This window comes from Oryctolagus cuniculus, chromosome 5 (genome assembly GCF_964237555.1).
Source record: "Oryctolagus cuniculus chromosome 5, mOryCun1.1, whole genome shotgun sequence".
Taxonomy (NCBI): Eukaryota; Metazoa; Chordata; class Mammalia; order Lagomorpha; family Leporidae; genus Oryctolagus; species Oryctolagus cuniculus.
The window spans coordinates 53,560,606-53,587,290 of record NC_091436.1 but is presented as its reverse complement, the minus strand read 5'-3'; the positions used below and the strand labels follow the sequence as shown (position 1 = coordinate 53,587,290).

The 26,685-nt window shown below is 37.2% G+C and overlaps 1 protein-coding gene across 1 annotated transcript; it reads right to left on the bottom strand.

Annotated features, from left to right (window-relative positions):
• Nucleotides 1-699: 699 nt before the first annotated feature.
• On the bottom strand, nucleotides 700-25,048 carry GPRC6A (G protein-coupled receptor class C group 6 member A). Its single transcript, XM_002714768.4, has 6 exons — nucleotides 24,817-25,048; nucleotides 21,191-21,494; nucleotides 19,095-19,928; nucleotides 12,024-12,236; nucleotides 7,357-7,480; nucleotides 700-3,307 (listed from the first exon to the last, which is right to left on the bottom strand). Exons 1-6 carry the CDS (start codon nucleotides 25,008-25,010, stop codon nucleotides 2,193-2,195), a joined length of 2,784 nt encoding a protein of 927 aa, XP_002714814.1. The 5' UTR covers nucleotides 25,011-25,048; the 3' UTR covers nucleotides 700-2,192.
• Nucleotides 25,049-26,685: the final 1,637 nt, after the last annotated feature.

The following is a 26,685-nucleotide window of genomic DNA, read 5'->3' as shown; positions in this document are numbered from 1 at the left end:
TTTTCTGAGATGAGTAATGTTGCAGTGAGAAAGTGTACTAAAGGAAAAGAGATGTGGATTGAAGATGAAACTCTGGGAGAATACTCACATTTAGAAGTCAAGTGGCATGAGTTTTTGGCTCAGTGTTCTAATCGCTGCTTGAGACACCTGCATCCTGTATCAGAGTATGTGGCTTCAAGTCTCCATTCTGCCTCTGATCCACTTTCATGTTAATGCACATTCTGGGAGGCAGCAGAGGATGACTCAAGCACTTGGGTTATTGCTACTCATGTAGGGGGCTAGGATTCAGCTCTAGGCTCCTAGCTTCAGCCTGGTCGAACCCTGGTGTTGCAGGCATTTGGAGAGTGAACCAGAGTTGAAGATCTGTCTCTTCTTCCTCTCTCTCTCTCCACCTCTAATTCTTTCCCTGCTTCTCCATGTGTGTGTGCATCTGTTTTCAAATAAATTAAGTAAATCTTTTTTTTTTTTAAAGAAGTTAGATGGAAGAAGATAAGCCAGCAAAGGTTACCATAACTGAATGGTCAGAGCATCAGCACAGAACTGGGAAAGCTTTGAATCACTACATCAGACTGAAGATTTCTGATTCATTGAAGGCTTTAAAATTCATGGAGAGAATGGAGAAATAGAGTTTAAAAGAATAATTAAACTAGAAATGCCATTAGGAGTCAAGTCATTAAGATAAATTTTATTTTAGCTTTGCATGGGATAAAATTTAATAATCATTAAATCAGAGAGACAAATGTCACAGACAACTTTCCAATGAACTTTTGCAGCAGAATGTTGCAGTTAGAATACAGACTTGAATAGATGAAGAACTAATAGGTCACAACTCAGTAATGACACAATTCCTTTAAATATGTAATTGTGAATGGAAGAAGAGAGTGGCAGCTAAGGAGAAAGTCAAGATTGGGGAAAATTATTTTGTCTGTTTTAAAAGGATGGGAGCAATGTGAAAATGGTATCCAAGTCCTTACCACCAGTCCTGACTGGTACCCCTGATGCCACACATACAAAGTCCTATGTATGCATTCATGTTTGATACTGCTTGAAATTACTTCAGGCACCTCAAATTCAACACCTCATGTTCTGTACTAACATAGTTTTTCCTCCTGTATTCCATACCACCTTTCAATAAGCCAAACTGGAGGCTCATATGTGACTCCTAACATCCTTACTAACCACTGCTATAAATTACCACCTTCCATATAGCTTGAATTCACATGGGTGTTCTACTTTCTATTCTCCTACACAAATTCTAAACCTCTTTTGATTAGGCGCTGTCTTCCACCTTGTATAAAAGCAGTCTTTCAGAAATAAGACTTTGAACTGCCAGTCACATCTCTACCAGATAATTTGGTGGCCCACAGCATAAAGTCCTAAGCTCCTTCCCAAGGAACTCCAGTCTGTGGCATTTATTCATAACCTAACATATCAAAGAGGATTCCTCTCTAGTAATACAAGGTGACCACCATTCCCCAAACACAATTTCTTGTCATCGTTTGCCTCCTGCTCTCCCCTTTATCTAGAACACTTTGTTATAGCTTCTTTGATTAGCTAATTGTCACTCATTTTTCAGGGTTTCACCCAAACATAATATCCTTTCTTTAGTGGTCTTAAAACCTCCCATCATCTATCAGGGTGATTAAGTGCCATCCCATTATGCTGTTTTAAGACCCTAAAGCACATTATAATCATTGAATTCCCCACACTGAATTCAAGATAGCACTACATCGCTGTCTCTACCTGGATTTTATGTTTTCTAATGTCAGGATTGATGCCTCCTTATTTCTTGCAACTTTGTATTTAGTGTGTCACCTGGTACATGGTAATTGCTCAGATTCTTACTCAACCTCACTGGGCAGTAAAATGGAGAGAATAAAGCTGCTCAAGAGAGAAGACGAACCCATAGAAAGAGGTGAGAAATGAGGAGGTAGAGAATTGAACAAGGATGACATATTACAGGCTAACTGAATAGAAGGCATGCCTTTAACTATATGCTGTAGAGGAAGGAGGTAAAGATGGAAGCTAATGGAAGTGGTAGGGAATGAAGAGAGGTACTGTTTTTTCCATTACAAAGGTAGTTGGACAGAATGCAGAAATGCATTGGGCCTATTTGCTGAGAGTGTAGATATATGTTTTCAAAACAAAGACACATGGAAGCATTTTATTCTGGAACATGACATATGGTCCCTTCATATACTTGAAATTCTTTTCCGAGGCAAACTTTTATACATATTTGGAACGTTTTCTCTGCTTATCTGTGCAAATGCTTTTGCCTGATGCTCTCTGCTTTTCTTCCAGGCTGCAGACTTGCCACTAGAGCTGGAATTGGTCATTACAACATTGTTGTTAGTGGAGTTCAGTGAAAGGTGACTCATGGCAAGGCTGCCTGCAGAATGGGAAGAATAACTGTAAATGGTCTTGAGAAATGCAGACTTTGTGTTAGTCTCTTGCTTACAAAGAATAACATAGCATTTGGGGAAGAATGTGCAGCACAGGATCCCATAGTTAGATATTAAAATAACGATAATCTCCACAGCTGGCAAATACTTGCCAAATGTGGTAGCATAGACAGGAATGAATGTGACCCAAGCTATGAAGTAAATAAGCATGCCAAATGTTATGAATTTGGCTTCATTGTAATTCTCAGGTAATTTCCTGCCTTTGAAAGCAAATATGAAGCAAATGAAGGCCAGGATGGCAATATAGCCCAGCATGGTGCCAAATGCAAGTATGGATCCCTCCTCACATTCCAGAATAATGACTCTGGGCAATGAGACATTCTCCTCCACAGCAGGTGCTGCAAAGACCAGCCAGAGCATGCAAATGATAACCTGTATGCCCGTGCAAATGAGGACAATGGGAATAGGTTTGTAGAGGCCCTTCAGGAAATTCTGCAACTTGGGATCAAAGCTGAAGGCTAGTAAAATTTTCAGTGACTTCGTCAAAATACAGGAGACACAGAGAGTAAAGCTCACCCCAAATAGTGTCTGCCTGGTTTTACATGTGAAGTCTTGTGGTTCTCCAATGAAAAAGCCTGTGCTGGCAAAGATGAGCAGATGACAGAGGAGGATCACATAACAGACCATCAGTCCCCCAGATGATTTCACAACAGGTGTGTTCAGGTTTCTTGTAAATATTATGCTAATGGCCAGAACGAACAAGATTCCTAGTAGAGAGACAGCCAGGAGCAGGATAGCCAAAGAGTCACTCCAGCTGAGATACTCCACTTCCTTCTCAAAGCACATAGTGCTTCTTACAGGGGCCCAGTGAGTTTCGTTGTTGCATAAAAGGCAGCGATCCATATCTAAAAGACAGAGGAGATTCGGTTACATTGCAAACATTTAAACTAGGCGATAGTCCACACTACCACAAATGAGACTCCTCCTTGATAACAGTCTTGACTAGAAAACAGATACAGGTAGTGGTCATAGTGGTCACACTGGTTACTAATTAAAATAAAACATGCCCAGAAACACAAAGAAGGAGAGAAGGGGTAAAGGTGAGGGCAGAGGACGAAGGGAAGAGAAAAAAGAGAGAGAATAAAGGCCAGCTGGGCTATGAGTCTTTAGGAAATTAATATACTCAAGACAGACACAAGGCCCTCCCCTCTCTTGAACTTGGAATTATAGGTATCAGTTCAGGCACTCTGTTAAGGGCTTTGGAATCAGGCATAGCTGAAGTCCTATTCTTCCTACAACTGTAATCTTGAACAAGCTAACTGAACTTTTCATCCTGTATCCAAATCTCTCTTTCTCTCTCAAAGAAACTGCCTCATTGGTTTGCTGCATTCAGTGAGATGACAGTTATAGAATGCTTCATATAGACATAGCACACAGTAGACTTCAATATATGGAAGTTGCTCCTATGAATAAAGATGCAGTTCTTATAAAGTTAGAGGCAATTTTGGCTTGCCCACTTTAAAAACCTTAAGTCTCTTTCTACAAGTGAGATGATATAAGATCGTAATTGATGACATTTGATGAAGAATAAAAGTTTAATTTTTCCTCAGGATGTTGTTGAACTCGAGCCTCTCACACTGGCAGTGAAAAGTCTCAGAAGGATTCATGCTGTTTTGGGCAACAGGTCAGTATGAATAATTGATGCTAGTATGGAGTGTCTAGGGGTGAGATTGTACTTGCTTCCCACTCTTACTTGCTACATGTGATGTGTTTCAACTGCTTTTTAAAATTATTTATTTATTTGAAAGGCAGAGAGGAAAGAGAGAGAGAGAGAGAGAGAGAGAGAGAGAATCTTCGATCCACTGGTTCACTCCCCAAATGGCTGCAATGGCCAGGGCTGGGCCAATCCAAAGAAGCCAGGAGATGGGGGCTTTTTCTAGGTCTCCCACACAGGTGCAGGGGCCCAAGCACTAGGGCCTTCTTCTACTGCTTTCCCAGGCCATTGAAGAGAGCTGAATCATTAAGTGGAACAGTGGGGACTCAAACCAGCACCCATTTGAGATGCTAGCACTGCAGATTGGGGCTTTAACCTGCTATGCCAGCCCTTCAGCTTTGAGCTTTTCAAAGGCCTCTCAGGGCATCCATTCAAGTATACTTCAGGGAAATTTCAAGTGCTCATCCCACTTTTTAAAGTTTTGGGGTTCTGTTTTGTCAAATTCTAAGTAAGGTTGTGTTTCTGTTTGTGAAGTCAACATGACCCTTCTACCATCCCCATTTCCTTATAAATGTTAATTGTTCTACGTTTTAGCCTTAACCATGACAGTTGGTGGTTATCATGCCGTTTGTTTAGTTATGGAAGCCATGCTGGAGATGAAGAGAACAGGATGTGGCCCTTTTAGGTTACCTCCTAACTTTTCCCAAGGCATCCTCTGTCTTCTACATTTGTTCTTGGAATCAACTCACCCTGGTTACCCAACTATAACTCAGATTGGGCCTTGAAAGACTCTCTCAGAATTTTGATTTTTCTCACTTGCAAGATAGTTGCTACATGCTGCAATTCCTAAACCCCTCCCCTGTAGCTTAATTATTTAGACTATAGCATAGTCTCTCTCGGTTGGGATACATGGCATTTTAGTTACACAATGGCAGAGCATTCATATTAGAATGCATATATAGGTATACTTAACCCATTGAAGCTAACAAAAAAAAAAAAAAAAAAAGAAAAGAAATGTGGTTGTCCCCTTGGTATTCATGGAGGATTTGTTCCAAGACCCTGTGTGCATATCAAAATACATGGATGCTCAAGTCTCTTACACAAAATGGTATAATATTTGCATTTAACCTGCACACATCCTTCTGAAATATTTAAATCACCTCTAGATTACTTATAATATCTAACACAATATAACACATAAACAGTTGTTAGACTGTATTGTTTAGAGAATAATGACAAGAAGAGTCTGTACATATTCAGAATAGTCACAATTTTTAAAAAAATTCTTTCTATTGGAGATTGGTTGAATCTGGGGGGTACAGAATCCATGAAGAAAGAGGGCCAAGTGCATGTACCATGGGGAAACTATTCTGGCTCTAAGGTTCTCCTATTTTATACATAATGAATAGGAATGTTTCAATAAACAAGGGAGCATGATGCTATACAGTAGCCTCAACTCCAGAGAAAGTGCTAATAGTTTCTTTTAGAGCTCCTAACTTCTGACCTCACTCGTGTTCTTTAATTTGTGTATTTTGCTCTGATCTTGTCGAATTGTTAAAGATAGGGCTGGTAAACAATCAGTCATGAGCACCTCATCTCTGTCAATAGTTAGTCCCCTTGTCTCATGGAATCTTCTATCTTTATAGGCTTAACTTTTGTCCCTTGGAAGGACTAATAGGATCACTAGGATGTGCACATCTGTTTCTTAACACCAAGTGCCTGAATTTCTAACATGTTCAAATTACCAGCCAGGAATGTCTGTTTGGGTGTATGTGGACAAAAATTTATAGAAAAGTTACATTGTTTAAGAGGTACTGGAGAGAAAGCATGTGTGAGGGACTGACATTTTTCTTTTTCTTCTTTTCAACTTTTATTTAATAAATATAAATTTCCAAAGTACAACTTTTGAATTATAGCAGCTTCTCCCCCATAACCTTCCTCCCACCTGTAGCCATCCCATCACCCACTCCCTCTCCCATCCCATTCTTCATCATGATTCATTTTCAGTTATCTTTATATACAGAAGATCAACTTAGTATATACTAAGTAAAGATTTCAACAGACTGCACTCACAAAGACACACAAAGTATACAGCACTGCTTGAGTAGTAGTTTCACCATTAATTCTTATAGTACAACACACTAAGGGCAAAGTTCCTATATGGGGGGGCAGGTGCACAGTGACTCCTGCTGTTGATTTAACAATTGACACTCTTATTTATGATGTCAGTAATCACCCGAGGCTCTTGTCATGAGCTGCCAAGGCATGGAAGCCTCCTGAGTTCATAAACTCCAATCTTATTTAAACAAAGCCATATTCAAAGTGGAAGTTCTCGCCTCCCTTCAGAGAAAGCTACTGCCTTCTTTGATGACACCTTCTTTCCACTGGGATCTCATTCACAGAGATCTTTCATTGAGGTAATTTTTTTTTTTTCGGCCACAGTGTCTTGGCTTTCCATGCCTGCGAAGCTTTCATGGGCTTTTTAGCCAGATCTGAATGCTTTAAGGGCTGATTCTGAGGCCAGAGTGCTGTTCGGGGCTTTTGCCATTCTATGAGTCTGCTGTGTATTCCGCTTCCCATGTAGAATCATTCTCTCCTTTTTAATTCTATCAATTCTTTGCTGACACTGGTCTTATTTATGTAATCTCTTTGACACTTAATCCTATCTTTTTGATCAATTATGAACTTAAATTGATCACTTTAACAAGTAAGATGGCATTGGTACATTCCACCTGGATGGGATTGAATTGGAATCCCCTGGTACATTTCTAGCTCTACCATTAGGGGTAAGTCTGAGTGAGCATGTGCTGAAATGTACATCTCCTCCCTCTCTTATTCCCACTCTTATATTTAACAGGGATCACTTTTCAATTGAATTTAAACACCTAAGAATAATTGTGTGTTAATTAAAGAGTTCAACCAATGGTATTAAGTAGAACAACAACAACAAAAAACCACTAAAAGGAATAAAATAGTAAGTAAGTTGGGAATGACATTTTTCCTTGGAAGTGAAGTTGCTTTTGCAGCTCTATTACTTGTTGATTGTGCATCTGTTAAAATAATTGAGCAAATTCTGAGCTAATTGAAATCTCAATGGAATTTTATCTAGCAGGAGCATGGGAAACTTTTTTTTTTTTTTCCAAATGAAAAAATACACAAAAATAGGATCTATGTGAAAAAATCAGCCTAAGAGAAGTGGTTCCAGTGTATCACTGTTATTGTTATAGTGACTGTAATTACCTGTCTGGTTACTGTAGTGATTTTCAGGACAATTCACACATTCATAACAACAGATATGTTGACTTTTTGTAGTTTTCTTCATTTGTCCAGGACTGCATTCCTTGGAGCATTTAGATTGAATTTGCTAAATGAAAAGTGAAAAGAAATCAAAGTTGATTTTGAAAAGAAGTATCTTGACAGATTATTCTTTATTTAATTTAAATATATATTTACTAAACGGCATTTTGGCTTTTTTCATAATACTAAAGAGTCTTTTGGCCCTCCTGAATTATATGGACAGCTTAAAATATATAAAATGTCTCAGGTAGTAAATCTGCTTTAGGAAGAACACAATCGTTGTCATGTTAATCACTTCTGTAAGCAAATTATGAAAATTATTTCTTTCTGAAGTTCCACAGCAGTGGGAGAGATGTATAGTAGATAGCAGGAAAGAAAGAAATGATGGTCACATAATTTCCAACCCCATTCTGAATGAAGAGTCCCACTGTATTTGAAAATGGTAAAATATTAGACTTAAAATCTTAAGAACAAAGTTCTTATCATACTGTCCAAGGAGCAAATCCCAGTTGAATTCTAAAAATCAAAACAAAGAATATTTGGAATTTACAACTATGAAAGTGCTTGTTAAAAGGAAAACCTTAAATACACAAATAAAACTAAAATCTGAAAATTTAGGTAATAATTTTTCATGTCATAATGTAAATCACATGCAGCATTCTGCTTTTAGGGAACCCTATGGATAGATTCAGCTTATAGTTATATTCACTTTGCTGTGTTATTCTTTTCCATTCCTAGTCCCTTTCTCATGGCATATCCTGTGAGATGAATTGTGTTGTTGCTATACTTTGCCCATGGGAAGCAAATGTGAACAGTTAAATGTAGCTTCCTCCAGATTCTCTTCACGGCTATTGCTAGTCCTATCTCTGAAAGGTGAGGTTGAGCTGGCTGACATAAAAAAGCAGCCAAGGTTTGGTAGCCCTGTGTCCACAAGCACTGACTTCCTTCTCAACATAGTTATTGTTTTGAGTTTTCAGCAGGAAGAATATACACCTTGTGGATGCACCAGAGCAAGTTTCTAATCTGAAGTTTCCCCTCTCAGTGAGAGTGCTCAGAGGACATACAAGGATTTAACTATTAGATAAAGCCAGGCATCATCGAGGGGATAAAAGTGCAACTTTCTCTCCTAGCAACTCGATCCCTTCCTTCTCTCCCTCCACATCAAGAAACAGCAATGGCATTCTAAAGTCTAGAACTGATAACTCTGGGCTATCAATACACTTAAGATTATCTGATGTTTTAGAATTTGTGTTTTAGTGACTTATCAGAAATGTTAATATCCCAACTAGCCTGCAAATTGACAAGCAGATCTTGGAATCTGAACTAAATAATCTCAGATGTTGTTGGTTTTTACTATATCCTTGAAATATGCATGGGTGTCTCTATGAGAAAGGTAGACTTGTCCTTTCATAGTAATCACCTCCCCATTTCATAACTAAAAGCCCCACCCAGTTATCTGTCATTCTATCCCCTCCCTCTCACTGTCTTTCCTCTTGAGTCTGGTGATACACAGTGCTTGGTTCAAAAACAAATAGAGAATACTCTCCATATTCAGTAAGAAAATGGTGGGAGAATAGCTTAACCACCAAGTTACAATGGTTAGCAGAGTGCTGGGTTCCTAATGTAGTTGTGAACAAGGTGATAATGATAAAGAAGATAATAACAAAAATTGAGAACACAAGAGGACAGGTACATTCCTATCTTCCAAGAAAAACTATCTTACTCTACTGAAATTTCTAAAAGGAAGACTTCGTTAAGAAAAATGGTTTATAGCATTGCTGTATTCATTCTTTCACTTGTCAGATATTTATTGCCTATCTGTGATAAGCCAGGCATTATGCTAACTGTTGGAGCTAGAGAAGAGAATAAAATGCAAATCCCTTCCCTCACAGAATTAAAGTTCTTTTTGACAAGGTTCACAATAAATCAGATAAAAATAAACAATACATATAGAACAAGAGCAAAAGAGAAAAGTAGATAGGATAGTGGAGAAATACAAGGCTGATATCAAAATTTCAAATAGCTTGTCCAGTGAAGGCGTCACTGAGAAGTTGAAATTTTAGAAAAGACAAAAAGTAATAGAGGAAGTTAACCACATGGACATCTAAGAAAATTACTGCAAGCAAAGGAAATAGCAGCTGCAAAGTTCTGAGCTAGGAGAAGGCAAGGCATATGTGGAAGAACAAGGCAGAGGAGAGTAGTAGGGGGTGAGGTCAGTGAGGCAGCACTGACACTTTGTGTAGGATTTTTGAAGACATTGGGTTTTACCATGAGTGAAATAGGATGCTAAGGATACAGAGAATAATGTTTTATAAAATTACTTTTGCTGCTATGTTGAAAACAGACTGAAGAGGGGCAGAGAGAGTTAGAAACTTACTATAATAATCCAAGCAAGAGGCAATTATAGCTTGGAGTCAGGTAGCATCTGTGAGGCAGAGGTAAAGTGTGGTCAAATTCCTTTCACATTTAGAAACTGAAACTTTCAGGGCACATGGAGTGTGACAGAAAAAGAGGTCACAAGGATCCCAGCGGGTTTTCTCATGAGCAGCTGGGAGAAGGGCGTTGCCATTTATTGAGATGGGGGTAGGTTTGGGACAGAATATCAGGAGTTCTGTTTTGGGAATAAGGTGGCTGTTAGACATCCAAGTAGAGACACCAACTAGGGAGCTGTACATTTATCTGGTTATAAGTCAGAATGTAAGAATCTAGAAGTCATCATGACACTATTTAAAATCATGAACTTTATAAGATCACTAAAGAAAAGTGTAGGCCAAAAAAAATAGCTGTGAGCTCTTGACATCCTAATATTTAAAGATAGTGAAAATAACAAAGAATCAGCAAATGAAACAGGAAGAAAATCAAGAAATAAAGGTAGTGTGGTATTATGGGAGCAAATGAAGAAAGAATTTTATGGAGGGAAAAATTAGCTGAGAAGTAAGATGAATTTTGGATTTATTAACATTGGAGAGCTGGACAGAAAATATTTGATGGATTGGAGAGGGCTCAAAGGGTTATGGGAGGGGAGAAATTGGGACTAGTGAGTATATTCAAATTTTTCAAGGAGTTTTGATATAAAGAGAAATGGAAGAATATTATATGTAGGAGGATATGGGGGAATCAATAGAGTTTCTTTTAAAATAAGAGAAGTAGCATACTTATTATCCATGTATGAAACATGCAGAAGGGAGAATAATTAAGGATGCAGGGGAGAGTATAAAATTGCCAAGCAATATCTGTGAGTAAGTGAAGATGTTAAGTGGAGGAGCTGACCTTTCCTAGGACTTAGTCCACCCACAGATGGAAGGCATAGATGTAGTGGCAGGGGAACACGGGAGTTCACTTACCATTATTATATTTTGTTAGTGGAACCAAAAGGCAAGTAAACTAAAATTGGGAATGGGGGAAGATATGTTGAAGTCAGAGGAGAAGAGAAATATAAAATAGTCATCTAGCAAGGTGTATGAATTAAAGGACTAAGGCAATAGCCTGATTGCCCAGCAACCCTAAGGACCCACTGGAGGTCAGAGATCATGAATTTAAAGTGGAATCATGAGTTTGGAGTTTGGTCTAAGTAGTTAAGATGCCTGCATCCCATATCAGGATGTCTGGGTCTAACTCCCAGCTTCTCTCTCAATTATAGCTTCCTGCTAACGCATATCCAGGATGGCAGCAGGCAATGACTCAAGTAGTTGGGTTCCTGCCACCCACATGGGAGCACTGGGCTGAGTTCCTGATTCTTATGACTTTGGTTTAGCCTAGCCACAGAAGCTGCTGGTATCAGAAAGCTGAACCAGTAGATAAAACAACTCTCTCTTTCTCTGCCTCTAAAATAAATAAAAATAATTAATTAAAGTGAAATCACAAAAGTCTCTCTTTTCCATTTTTTTCTTTTCATTTTTTGTTTGTTTTGCTAAATTCAGCTACATAGGGGTTCCATAGAGTAGGCACAAGTTTAATTTATTTATTTTTAAAGATTTATTTATTTATTTGAAAGGCAGAGCTATAGAGAAGCAGAGGTAGAGAGAGAGAGAGAGACAGAAAGAGAGAGAGAGAGAGATCTTCCATTTGCTGGTTTATTCCAGAAATGGCTGCAATGGCCAGAGTTGGGCCGATCTGAAGCCAGGAGCCAGGAGCTTCTTATGGGTCTCCTATATATGGGTTCAGGGGCCCAAGGACTTGGGCCATCTTCTACTGCTTTCCCAGGCCATAGTAGAGAACTGGATCAGAAGTGGAGCAGCCAGGACTCGAACCAGCACCCATACGGAATGCAGGCATTGGAGGTGGTGGCTTTACCGTTTATGCCACAGTGCCAACCCCTTTAAATTTTATTTGAGGTATGCAAACTTCATGCATTTCATATATACAAATTTAGGAACAAAGGGAGAAGTTGCATTTAACAGGGATTGTGTTAGTATAATGCAGGGATAAAGAGGAGAGGGTAGGCAGGAATTAAGTATGTGTACAAGGGAGCAGTACATTTTTTGGCCATAGAATTTAAGGAACAAAAGTGGAGACAGTGAAAAGGCTGCAGGTACTGGTAGGGTCAAGGATGTTTACTGTTGAAGCAACAATTGATTTGAATCTTACAAAGCTGCCTGACACAAAATTACCTTAAGATTCCTGAGCTCATTTTTTGTTTCTTGGTTTGTGACAATGAAGACATCATTCTGCAAGTCATATTCAGCCATCTTTGCAATAGTCATATGGCCACTGATTTCCTTCCAAAGCACAACATCATATCCGGTATTCAAGTCCCCACGAGCATCAAAATGAAATGAATTCCTTCCATCAGTGAATGTCACATTTTTCAGCACATCAAGTAACTATAAGAAATGGAAACAAACACTGAATATAAATATTAGAAGTCTATCATTATTTCAATTATAAGACTTTATTATTATAAGAATATCACTTAATAGCGAGAAAAAGGGAGATTCTGTTTCACTGATTGGTATATTGGTAACCATTGGACAATAGTTTCAGAATGAGTTGCACTTCAATTCTAATCTCATTTCTGTGAAATTCTTGCAATGTATGTTGGAGAATGTAAATTAATTTCTATAGAGGTGGCTCCTCTAGCCTATAAAACTGAAATCTGAGCATCTGCATGGATCTAATTGCAGAATTTCAGAATGAGTTCTTTGGAATAGATGTCTGAATTCGAACTCTGGTTTCATTTCTCATTAGTGGTGCAACCATCAAAATTGTAAATATTTTCTACCAATGGTTCTTAGTCTGCTTTAATGTTTGAATACATATTAAAGTGACCTCTAAATCTATTTCTTAATTCATTGGCCTGTAAATAAATGTAATTAAAAGCTACTTGTTCTACTATCCAAATTGTGCAGTGAGAAGAGGCATATGGTAGACCTGGGATAGGGACTGTTTCACTGGCAAATGAAGCAGTCATTGAACTTGGGCTTTGTGGAAGAACATAAGGCTAGAAGGCAGGAAAACAGATTTCCATTCTGGTTCCATTATTAACTTGATATGTAAGCTTTGCTAAATAAACATTCTCTCTGTACTCTCAGTGACCTCAATCATTACCTAAACTGATGGTTTTAGGTGACTTTTGTTGAGTTCAAAATCTGTGGAATGAAGCAGAAAGTATTCTATTTGAATAGAGCTTCTCTAGCCCATTCATCCTCAATTCATCTCTTTTGATGTTTCATTTTTTTGTCAGTAGAATGTATGAAACCAAGTTCTAAGATGGATATATTAGCTAAGATGATCATTCCAATGACCAAAAGTCACTTCAGCAAAAGCTCTTCAGTGTATTATTGTTTTGTTATTGTTATTGTGTTATTGTTTTGTCCCCCTTATTTTTTAATCCTTTTTATGAACGTTAGTAGTACTTGTTAGTAGTACTTTAAAGAAACAAAATAAAGCCTAATTTAATGGAATTAGTCAACAAATTATTTTTTAAAAAGATTTATTCATTTATTTGAAAGGCAGAGTTACAGGGTGGGGGTAGAGAGAGAGCGAGAGAGAGATCTTCTATCCACTGGTTCACTCCTCAAATGGCCACAATGGCCAGAGCTGCACTGATCTGAAGCCAGGAGCCAGAAACTTCTTCTGGGTCTCCCATGTGGGTGCAGGGGCCAAGGACTTGGGCCTTCGTCCACTGCTTTCCCAGGCCTTTAGAAGAGAGCTGGGATTCAAAGTGGATCAGCCAGGATTCGAACCAGTGCTCATATGGGATGCTGGCACTTTAATTGGCAGCTTTACCCACTACACCACTGCGCTGGCCCCTACCAAAAAATTCTTATTTTAGCAACTGCCTGGAGGGAAAAAACAGAGTGGAAGGAACAATAATAAAGCCTACCCTCATTGTTCTCACTTCTACCTGTGTACTGTTTTTTCTTTTCCTTCCTTAAGCAATATATAAGTATAAGCCCAGTAATGCATACATCCAGTTTTTACACTTGTGTTTGAACTACAGTTTCCCCTTGTTTTCTCCTACATTTAATTAAGTTTTACAGGGTAAAGTTCTGGCACATATGCTCTGTAAATAATGATAACATTATATAATGTAAATAAACTTACCAAATTTTATGCTTGCTCTTACAGGAACAGGTAGAGGTAAATAAAACTAAATTTATTATTCATTAAATATGATGGAACATGTGTTTGGATTAAGATAAATTTTGTTAACACTTGAGTTATTAAGCTATTCAAGGATTTTTCCATCATTTTTTGGTTTCTTTTCATGAGATTTGGAAAGTCCCTACAAAATGACACTGCAAAATTCAGAAAATGGGATTTGAATTTCAATTATTATGTAACTCATCTCAGAATGATAATATCATGTTTTTAAAAACACAAGATCAGGTGGCCATACCAATTAAGGTGTTATGGGGCATGTGGTGTGGTACAGTGGTTTAAAGCCCCAGCCTGCCACGCCAGCATCTCATATGGAAGCAGGTTTAAATCCTGCCTGCTCCACTTCTGATCCAGCTCCCTACTAATGCCCTGGGAAAGCATAGAGGATGGCCCAAGTTCCTGGGCCCCTGTACCCTCATGGGAGACCAGGAAGAAACTCCTGGCTCCTGGCTTTGGATCTGCCCAGTTCTGGCCATAGCGGCCATTGGAAGAATGAACCAGCAGATGGAAGACATCTCTTTGTGTGTCTCTACCTCTCTCTGTAACTCTGCCTTTCAAAAAATAAATCTTTAAAAAAATTTAAAGTGTTATGGTTAGTGTTGTGTTCCATTCCCTAACTGTGCTATCTGCTGTCTCCATAAGAAAACTTGCATGTGGAAAGACATATAAGTCTTCAAAATTTCATTGAAAATGTGTATTATGAAAAACTATGCATGGATTCAAATTGCTTTTGAACCACAATAGAAGAATTTTTGAAGTGCTATCATATTTATGTGACTTAATTGGAGAAAAGCAAAAGAAGCAGCTTACAACCTCATGGTGCCAAACTATGTCTTCTCTTGTGGAGTTTTCTGTGTTGCAGCAGAAATCATATTGAACTTAGGCTATGACAGTTTTAGTACTAAATGTGTAAGTGACCATGGAACAAACTAGTGTGGAGTTCCCCTCATCTATAAACTGCCTCAAGTCTTGGTTGCTGGTAACACTTCCTCTTGCTTCTCTAAGCTCAAGTGGAAAGTATGTGAGTGCTGTAGACCTAGTGTAATATCGTCAAGATTGTAGAATCTAAAATTATTAGTTATTCTCCTTAACACATCAAAATCAATATCATGTCTCTCTTGACTTCTGGACTAATGTAATGTGGTGGAATGAGATGAAAAGTTCATATCAAGATGGCCACTGAGGTGAAAAGTTCCTGCCAAGATGGCCACTGACAACAGAAACTGCCTGGCAACAGGGCACGATTAGATGGCTTCGGAAACTACATGACAACAGAGGAAACCACATGACAACAGAGCCTGACTGACGGCAGGCCATGATTGGATAGTTTCAGAAACTGCCTGGCAACAAGAGCCTGACTGGCAACAGGCTGTGATTGGTCAGGGCATAGACCACCCCTTGACCGAACTGGCTGGTCTTGACTACATAAGCTGTTGTACTAACTGAAATAAAGGAGTCTGCGGGCTGCTTGCCTCAAGCCTGCTTTCACCTGACTCCCAGGGTCTGTGTGGTGACTCTGCGCCTCTTGCCCCCACCACGCTCCTCCTCTCAGAAAGGAATTCACTGCAACATTGTTGAGAAATCAACTGCAACAATGTACAACTGCATGGCTATACTTGCATGTATCATAAGTTCTCCAAATCCAACACATCTCCAAAATGGAATCTTTAATATTTCTTCTCCCCACCAGACCTCCACTTTTCTCTGCTTCATGATTCTATCTCAGCAATTGATATCAGTTGCCCAAATTTAGAATCATTTATTACATCTTTGTTGTGCTCACCATGTCTCCAAATACCCTTCATCCTTCCTCTTAAGCATGTGTAAATCTCTCTCTCTCTCCATCCTTACTGTCACATCTGTAAAACTAAGTATTCATAATTCCTTTCTAGATTACCAAGGTCTTTCTTTCTCCTGTTTTGTGTTCTGCTAATCAATTTATACTAAAGTTGGAATGTTGTATCTACAGTGGAAAACAGGTCACTCCTCTCCTGCTTACTTAAGTTCAAACTTCTAAATTACAAACATAGTTTGTAATTTTTCTATGTAAAGAGTGATTTCTACAGTAGCAGTATCAGCACAGCACCACCCGAGAGGTTTTAGAAATGTAGACTTTTGGGTTTCATTCTGGAGCTACTATATCAACATCTGCTTTATAAAAAGATTTCCAGGGAATTTAATTGCACATCAGTGTTTGAAATGCCCAGATTGACAAGACTATAATAATGTATTCTACACTAAGTTCTCCAGGCTCATTTTACAGCTTCCATGGGCAACTCCAACCATATGGTACCATTTTCTTTTCCCTGAGGATGCTATGCTTTCTCTTTTGTCTGGGACTTTGTTGGAATAGTTCTCTCTATCCTAGCTAACTCCATCCGATTTGCTATAGATGTCATGTTCTTTGTAGAATGTTTTTTGGTTTGCTAATGCTGGATTAGCTGCCTCAATTTTGTGCTTCTCTGATATCTTATATCTTTATAAAGCATAATAGTGCATAATCCTGCATTCCAATCATTTTCTTAATTGTTTGATCTTATAGTCTTCTAGACAGATGACTTCTTTAGTGAAGGAATTCTGTCTTGCTCTCCATCAAATCTTTAGCATTCAACACAATGCCTGGACCACTTAGGTATCCAGCAAAGATTTATTAAATAAATATGTGACTAGAAGTTTGATTATTAGAATTATCTCATCACTTACTACCTTATACATCATCAGAAGGGAAAGAAAATAAAAAGGAGAAACAAAATCACTACTTACAACACGGAAATAGTATCTTCATATATATCTAGAGAATATTAAAATCAATTACAGTAAAAGAAGAGTGACTGTTCTGCCCCTGAATACTAATCACAAATATCATCAAATATAAAGTCAAAAGTATTATCCCCGAACAGTGGAGAAACTACCTCATTTAAAACCATTTAAAACTAAAACCATTGGAAAGTGTTATTTAGATTTTAGTGAATTTTGCTAGAGGACATAGTCATCCTTAGGAATGTATCATTGATTAGGATCCTAAAAGTCACTAATCTTTGAATGTAATGTCTGTGGAGATTTCTTCTGAAAAAGACATTGTTGAACTATTTGTCCTACTGAATCTGGCACTGACTAGATGTGGCTCTCTAATATCATGATCAAAGGAGCAAGTCACCCTCTTATTCCCTTCTTTCCAATCTGTTTCTATTTGTTTCTAGATTAGCAGGTTCTCAGAGGTATAAAGAACAACCTCAGCCTCCTAGTGTTTAAGTAAATCACTTTAGAAGACTCTGATTAGACTTTCTCAAGTCTTTTCCTCCAAATTTTAGAGATTATCCCTGATTTAAATACTTTCCCATATCTTACCCAGGACTTTAGTGGGTAAATGGTTTATTCATTTTCCTTATGAGTCACTTTATTTTCATCTCCTTTACCCTGTCTCTCTCTATAACTGCTCTTCATTTCTTTTCCTCAATCTCTCATTCTTAAAATACCATATAGTGGCTTCATTCTGATAGTTATTTTTAAATGATTAGTTTTTTTCTGCAATGTATCAGAAATACACAATTTAAATATATTAGAAAACATCCCAATAAACTTGGATTTAAACTTTTGATTGAGAAAAGATGATTTACAGTTTAACGAATCCCCTCATTAAAGTGTTACCCTATAAAGGAAATCATTCAAATAGGCAATTTTAAATCATTGCACATATGAATATAATGTATAAAAGAGACCTTTAATTTGAAAAGTATCATAATCTCTAGTTTTACCTCTGACATATTTTTGTCTCTGTATTTACAGGGTTTAAAGTGGGTCAAAACACCCTCTGATCATTGCATGATCTACCCAGATGAAAATTAGTTACCATAGAACTTCGAGATTGTACTTGTGGATGTTCAATGTAAAAATGATAAGGTAGAAATAATCTATTCTGGACATTCACTTACAAGATGAAAAGAAATGCCTGTAATGCTTTTTTACCCTGTTTTCTCTTAAAAATTTAAAATATGTATATTTTATAACATGATTCTGTCTCAAGATATACAAATTTGGTTTTGAATACACATTACTGAAAAACTTGCTTCTAATGAGTAAAGCTTATCATTACTGAAAAAAACAATTTACTTTTAAATGCCTTCATGAAAGGTTAGGAAAAACAATTTTTCCACAGAGAGTCACGTTAAGTTTTAAATTTATCCAAACTAATCAAAGACAGAAAAAGGCAAGACTTATTTTATGCACAATTAGTGGTTCTTTTAAACTTGAGCTATCATAATAGACCCAACAACTTTCTTTTCTTGAAAACTGGAGTCCTGGGAAGACCACACTATGTAAGAGAGTCTGGAGACTGGAGATGTTGGAAGTAAACCACCAGGAACACAGTGAAGAGCAAATGGTATGCAGTCAGAAGACCCAGACTGGTCTTATATTTCTGGAACACTTATCTTCAATTTCCCTATCCTAAATACTAGTTGAGTAACTCTCATTTGAAAATTAAAATTCCAAAGTACTCCAACATCTGAAACATTTTGAGTGTTAAGAATATGTCAAGTGGAAAATTCCATATCTGATCTGCAGTCAAAGCTCAGATATGCTAAAAATATTGTTTAAAATGCCTTCAGGCTATGTGTATAATGTATATATGAAACATAAATTAATTTCCTGTTTAGACTTGGGTACCATCCTCAAGAAACCTCACTATGTATATGAAGGTATTAAAGCATTTTTTTAAAAAGTAAAATCTGAAACACTCTGTTTAAGGGTATTTCAGATAAGGAATACTTGTCTATATCATGTGAAGCGGAACATCCACCATAAACTCAAGGAAAATAGCACCATTCTAAGAATCTTCTTGAAAAGTGAAAGTACACAATTTTGGTGGGTCAGAATAGAGATGAAAGTAAAATATGACTATTACCTTCAAGAATAAATAACTATGATAGAAATGTAGGCTATTCAAACATTGGAGGTATCTACTTATAAAAGGAAAATGATGAAAAGAAGTTAGTACAGATCTTTGCAAATTAAATCATGAAATGGAATGGAAAAAATGATGATGGTACAGAAATTTTCTTGAATATGTGAGTTGGTACCTCCCATGGTTGAAAGGCGTTGGGGTTCTGACAGTCTCGAGCATGGCACAGATCCCGAATGGCATAACCAAGGGCAAACACTGCAAGTTGAATACTATGCATAAGTCCTGGCTCAGTATATTGCCAGAGGAAGTCTTTTCGCATGAAGTTCTTTTCTACAGTCTTGTTGGGCTTGCATGCCAAAGTCCCCTGAGAATGGTTAAGAATACATTGACTCAAATCACTATCCTTGACATAGGCACAGGCACACAAAAGCATGGTGTATTCATGTAAGGGTTTGTTATTGTCACTGGGAAACATATGAAGATTTTGAAGAAAGGAATGGAAAGAGGACATATTCCCTCTTCTAAAGGTAAATCCTACAATTTTGCCAATTTTTTTAATGTTAGGGATACTGATAATCTTGGTGGCAGTTGCCCAATTATCGCTTGCAATCCAGATCTTGTTTATATTCCTTTCAATGGCCTTATTGAAGAGATCAAACACATGGAATTGCCTCAAAAACAGCACAATGACATTAACTTGGGTTTCTGCAATGATTTTCTCAAATGTCTGATTGATCCTGACTTCTATGGCATTATCTGAGAGGAAGGCTGGGAGAACCTCTTTGAAGGCTATGCATACATTATTTGCTGCAGCCTGATTTGTAAAAGTGTTGAGAGCCAATCGTCCATAGTCATCATCTGTGGTTATGACACCAATCCAGTTCCATCCAGATTTCTGAATTAGGTGGGCCATTGCTTTAGTTTGATAGAAGTCACTGGGCACAGTCCGTAAAAATGAAGGAAAGCGAATTTTGTCACTTAGGATTTCTGCAGTTGATTCATAACTAACCTGGAAATGGACAGAATTTGTAAGGTATAGTATTGAATAATTCCAGGTGGCTATTCATAGTGATGTTCCTTTCTTTGATTTTCATATCTGCACAACTTTTTCTATTTTTTTGGTACTTCAGTGAATTCCTACTTTGCATGTTACTTAAATCAATGTACAATGTAACTTCCAAAAGTTTACATATAATTTTTTTTAATTTCATTTTTCAGTTACCACTGTATTTTTTTCTTTTCACTGTATCACATGGCTTCTGTAAGTAGTGAGAAAAAGAAGGAAAGAATGAAGGAAGGAAGGAAAGTGGGAAAGAAGAAAGGGAGGAGAAAGAGAGAGAAAAGGAAGGAAGGATAACAAGAAAAAAGAAAAGCAAAGAAAAAGAAAGAAAGGGAGATAGAGAAAGACACAAACAAGGAAGGAAAGAAGGAAGAGAGGAAAGAAAGAAAGAAAAAAGGGAAAAAAGAGAAAAGAGAAAAAGAAAAGGAAGGAAGGCAGGAAGATAGATAAAGAAAACAGAAGAAAGGGAGAGAGAGAGAGAAAGACAGAGACAAGGAAGGAAGGAAGGAAGAACACTGAGCAAGTGACATGGTGTTATTGCACCTATAGAAGGTAATCATTCTTCTTAGTATTACCAAAGTTATAAATCAGGAAAATACACATATTCACATATTCAATAGAACTCTCAAATGGTAATGTTTGTATGACTAGAACAGAGGGCTGCAAACCAGAACCTGCAGACCAAATATGACTATCTGAATATTGAGCTGAGGATGGCTTTTATCTTTTTAAAAATATTGAGCGAAACAAAAAGATATCATGGGGCTCCAAAAAGTTCATGGAAAGTTTAAATTAAAAGATAATACACATTTTCTATGAACTTTTTGAACCTCCTTGCTAGGCTTTTGAGAAAAAAAAAAAAAACCTGCTAGAATCCTGACTCCAGTATATTTGTAAAAGTTGCTTCACATTTCTCTACCTGTGAAATTACTGGATTTTTGAGAAGACCAGGCATATGGTAGGCAACCTCAGTTGCCCTCAGAAGTTTCTGTGTTATCCAAATCATGCTGAAAAGTATCAGAAAAGAAACTTGACAGCTTGAGGGTTGACCATTCATTGGCACTTTTTCATGACAGTGTTCATAATAGGTTGCATCTTTTCTTTAATTGAAGAGAACAGTCAATCTAAGTGCAACTCCCTAACTAGATTCTTCAGATTTGTAATAATGACTGTGGCCAAAAACCATCAGGTAGAGACAGAACAAAACCTACCTGTGGAATGAGCTGTAAGTTCAACAACCTGGAGACAGCCATGGTTATTTCTGAATAGCCAGCACCTATGATGGCCTTAACTCTTGGATTGTAGCTGGAATAGTCACACTTCACCTCCACAGTTTCTTTGGAGCAGTTGAATTTAAAAAGAAACCTTAGAGCAGCTGCCATTGCTACTGGGACTTCTGTACAAGTGTCATAGATTTCATACCCCAGTTTGATTCCAGATAACAGTGTGGAATTATTGATCATTTCAATGCTGTGAATCATGGCAAGACTTTGAAGAAAGGCTGATATTTCAAAGCTGTTGAGAAACAAGTATATTTGAAATAAGAACACAACTATTCCATGGACATGGTGCTATTTCATTTTATCCTCATCTCTGCCTTATGGCATACAATTTCTTGGTAATTGAAGCCTGCCATTTAAAGGATCTAAACTTCAATTAAAATAATTTTTGAAGGAAATATTTACAAAAGACAATAGAAGAACTTACAGTTTCTTAAACAGAGTCCGTGGTACAGGATTTAACCTGTTCTTGAAAATTTTGGAGTAATTTTGAATATTTAGTTTAGTATTCTTTAATTTGAATATGTGTTTGATATTTATATATTTGCTATTTTGTGGCTACATGTCAGCATTTTATTACTGCCAAAGTACTTGCTTTTTAAAAAAGATTTATTTTATTTATTTGACAATCAGAGCTACATAGAGAGAGGGAGAGACAGAAAGAGAATGAGATCTTCCACCTGCTTTCTCCCCAAATGGCGGCAATGACCAGGGCTGAGCCAGGAACTTCTTCCAGTTCTCCAACATGGGTAACAGAGGCCCAAGCACTTAGACCATCTTCTGCAGCTTTTCCCAGGTGCATGAGCAGAGAGATGAATTGAAAGCAGAGCAATAGGGACCTGAACCTGGCTTTACCTGCTATACCATAGTGGCTACCTAGCACTTGATTTTTAGGCTCACAGGCTTATATTTTAGCTCTCTGACTTTAATCAGTTGTAATTGGAAGCTAAATAACTAAGTCTTAAGGATTAAATTTAGGGGCTAGCACTGCCTGTAGTGGGTAAAGATGCTGCCTGCGGCCTTGGCATCCGATCTGGGTGCTGGTTCTAGTCTTGGTGGATACACTTCCAATCCAGTTCTCTGCTAATGTGTCTGGAAAATCAGCGGAAAATGGCCCAAGTACTTGGGCTCCTGCACCAATGTAGGAAACCTCCTGGCTCCTGGCTTCAGATCCGGCCATTGTGGCCCTTTGGGGGAGTGAACCAGCAGATAGAAGACCTCTCTCTCTGTCTCTCCCTCTCTCTCTCTTTCTCTGTAAGTCTGCTTTTCAAATAAATAAATCTTAAAAAAAGAATTAAATTTAAACAAGCTCCAGATAAAAGCCCAATAGACTTCTAGACAAAATGCAACATTTTAGTTCTGAAGCATAGCTATTTCCACATTCAGAGGTCATTTCCGATTTATTTGAATTAAAAAAAAAATATTTGAAAGAAGAGAGTTACAGACAGAAAGACAGAGATCTCGTATCTGCAACTTCACTATCCAAATACCTGTAACAGCTGGGGCTGGACCTAGCTGGAGACAGGAGCCAAGAACTCTTTCTGGGTCCCCCATGTAAGTGGCAGGAATCCAATCATTTAAACCATCACTAATTCCATCTTCTAATTCCAACTTTCTGCTAATATAGGTCCATTTACTCTAAAGTTTCCTTTTATTTCATTAAGTTATGATACAAAACTATTTGAATACAATTATTTGTCATTGTGGACTGTCTAAAGATGAAGTTTGGCAAATCAGTATTGCAACTGAAATTTAAAAGAGAAAAATAAAGAAGAAAGAATGGATAAACTAATTGATTGGCATGGAAATTGTATAATATTTTCAGAGTTCCCAATGTAAAAGCTCCTTTAGAGTTAGAATCTCTTGATATATTTATTTCAGTATCTCCAGTGCTTAGATGGGGGGGCAAGATAATGTGGACACTTAACATTTAATCAGTAGTTGCTCAATATTAAATGTATGCTATTTCTCTTGATAAATGACAATAAGATAACATTTTTTCCAAAAATAATTTTTAATTAGATCAAATGATTCCTTAGTATTTTCTGATCTTAAATGTTGCGGTCCTCAAATCTGTAGTCATTCTTTGGATGTCAATGTAGTGCTTGGGAAATCTTCATTAATTATTTCGTGTCATTCCCTGGCAGTCCTGCCAAATAATGAAGATGACAATAGCTCAAAACTCCCAACTTCTAGGGAGATTGCCAGGAAGGAATCTTAGTGGGACAAAGGACCACATTTTATCTTAAAGCATTGTTAGAGGGCTTGCTAAGTACTTTTTGATAAAAAGGAAAATGGTAGGAGAAAAGAGGAGATTAAACTTACACACAAAAACATCAAGATAGAATCAGAATTTTAGAGTTAGAGGGAAGCATGAGATCACATCACCATAGCAACTGAAGCTGAAGCTGCCTGCACACCCTCAGAGGTTATCCAGACTCTTACTTTACAGATGAGAAAATGGAAACAGGAACTTTTAGAGCTTAAGGGATTTTTCTAAGATTACAGAACTAGCTTGCTTTACAGCTGAAATTAGAACTCAAATATCCTTCTCTGCTTAAAAAGAATTCATTTGTGTATATGTGCAAAACTGACATTTTGAGATGTGATTATTATTTACAGCTCTTGTGTCTACTGTTGAGGAAGTGTTTTTTCTTACTATTTGTTGAATTCTTTACTTAGTGGAGGTTAAATTTATGACTATAAAATAAACTGAACATATGTCATTGTAAAGATTAAAAAAAAAAGAATAAGAAAGGAAGGAGGAGGGAGGGTTGGAACATGGGGCAGGAGGGAGGGTAGGGTGGAAAGTATCACTATATTCCTAAATTTGTATATATGAAGTACAAGAAAATTTTTCACCTTATGTAAGTAAAAAAAAGTGGAAAAAAGAGAATAAATTTATAACGACTTCTGCCCAGCTGTGTTATTCTCCATTACGTGGTGTTAAGTGTCAAATGCAGTTTTGCTCTCAGGAGACAAAGTGCTCATCAAGAAAGCACTTTTAGTGGGTGGAGGTTCTTAACTTTAGTTTATCATGCAAAAGATTATTTCAAGAATGAATCGAATAAAGGTTGACAAAAATGTTAGTGGACAAATGTTGAGAAAAAAATCTAAGTGTGGTCTAAGTTTTTAATAATATATTCATGTTTAAAAGAAAATATATTTTGTGAGTAATAGAAATATTATGTTATGGGAAAGAGAAATATGCTTGTAGTGAAGCTCAGGCTACAGTATTTTCTCAATTCACTGGATTATTTTTAAAGCAAAATTTTTAAAAGTATGTTAATGAAAAGCATTTATTACCTCTGCACTTGGAGGCTGGTTATGCCCACAGAACTGATTTCTTTTAAGGAAAAATTATAGGACTAACCATTTGCAACTGAAACAAATGTGTGTGTGTGTGTGTGTGTGTGTATGTGTATGTGTACATATATGACTTTACATTTTATTAATATATTATCGGTATTATCGGTGTTAATACAAGTAAACAGTTAACATGTTCTAGCACCATACATAATCTTTAATCTAAATGTATCTGGGGGGAATTTACTCACCTAACACACTTCTGGATCTGTGGTCGTCTGGGATGCTCTTCTGAGGACAACATTTTTTCATGAATGGCAAACAAACCTCCAATCATGATATGTCCTGGAGAAGTGGCAGCCACGAAGTCATCAGGCATCTGGCAAGGCTGGGAAGTAGCAAGAATAATCACAAAGCAGATCGTTAGTGTAGTTAATAATGCCATATTTTGTTCTCACTTGCTCAGTTCATGTGAGTGCTTAGGAATCATTCAGCTCACAGAGTGACAACAAGATGCCTATTTCTCCCGCGAACACACTGTAAGGTATAGACCAGTGTCAGGGGTCAGAAGCACTCAGTATTCAGATACTTGATGATAGTCAAAACAGTCCTTTCACCACTAAACATATCGTATTCTAACACTCCATTGTTAGAAATGTTGATTGCAGTCATGTTAGGTAAAAGCTGAAAGAATCATAAACACAGTTCTCACTGTAAGAGTACTCTCTTACTCTGGAGATATGTCAAGGGCTTTGAGTCATGTTGGCATTTCTTTTGAAGCTGAATGTGAATCTTTGGGAAGAAGCAGTTTGGGAAAGTTTTCTCACTTTAGACATGGACATTTCTGCATTTCCAAAGGTATCACATTCAAGGCACAAATGATTCAATAGTTTATCAGCTGTTTAGAAAAAAATACATCCTGCTTTTATTCTTCTGTAAAAGTTCTGTTTAAAAAAAAAAATAAAAGTAAGGCCATTGTTTTGGCTTAGCAGGTAAAGCCGCTGCCTCTGAAGCCAGCATCCCATTTGGGTGCTGGTCAGGTCAGAAATGCAACTCTGGGACCAGGGGCACAGAATACTGCCTCAGCACACAAGAAAAGTTGTAGTCAAGTGAGATTTGACATCTATTTTATTTTATTTATTTTAATTTTTAATCAATTTTAACATGTCCTATGTGTTTTGTAGATAAAATTCTTTTTTCAATCTTTATTTTTTTTTTAAAATTTTAAGGTAAGTGAACACATCTCACTTATTTCATATATGCAGATTTAGGAACATAGTGATACTTCCCACCCCACTCTCCCTCCAGCCCACACTCCAACCCCTCCTTCTCTTTCCTTTTTTATTCCTTCCCTTAATCTTATAAGATTAACCATAAACTAAGTAAATAGTTTAACAAATAGTAAGAAGAAAAAAACACTGTTCCTCAATAGTAGAGACAAGGGCTGTAGTAATCATTGAATCTCAAAATGTCAATTTCAGTAATATACATTACTTTTTTGGTACTCTATTAGTTATCACAGATCAGAGAAAACATATGGTATTTGTCTTTTTGGGACTGGCTTATTTCACTAAGTTAACGTTTTCCAGTTGCATCTATTTTGTTGCAAAAGAAAAGATTTCATTGTTTTTTACCACTAAGTAGTGGCCCATACCATACACACACACACACACACCCCATACCATTCATCAGTTGATGGACATCTGGGTTGATTCCATATTTTAGCTATTGTGAATTGAGCTACAATACACATGGAGGTACAGATAACTCTTTAACATGCTGATTTGATTTCTTTTGGGTAAAATCCCAGGAGTGAGATTGCTAAGTCATATGATAGATCTATTTTCACCTTTCTAAGGTATCTCCATAGTGTCTTCCACAATGGCTGTTACTAGTATACATTCCCACTAACAGTGAATTAGGGAAACTTTTCCCCCACATCTTCACCAGCATTTAATGTTTTCTTGATTTCTATATGACAGCCATTCTAATTGGGGTGAGGAAAAACCTCATTGAGGTTTTGATTTGCATTTCCCTGTTGGCTAGTGATCAGGAGCATTTTTTATGTGTCTGTTGTCCTTTTGAATTTCTTCATTTGAAAAATACCTGTTCAAGTCCTT

Bases quoted from the DNA above. Each gene is read 5' to 3' on its own strand.
- GPRC6A (XM_002714768.4), bottom strand. From the start codon at position 25,010: ATGGCATTATTAACTACACTAACGATCTGCTTTGTGATTATTCTTGCT. The intron at 7,481-12,023 runs GTAATTTTGTGT...CTTTTCATTTAG, and splicing joins ATGAGCTCAGGAATCTTAAG to CAAATTCAATCTAAATGCTC. The intron at 3,308-7,356 runs GTAATTACAGTC...TCTGTCTTTTAG, and splicing joins TCACTACAGTAACCAGACAG to ATATGGATCGCTGCCTTTTA.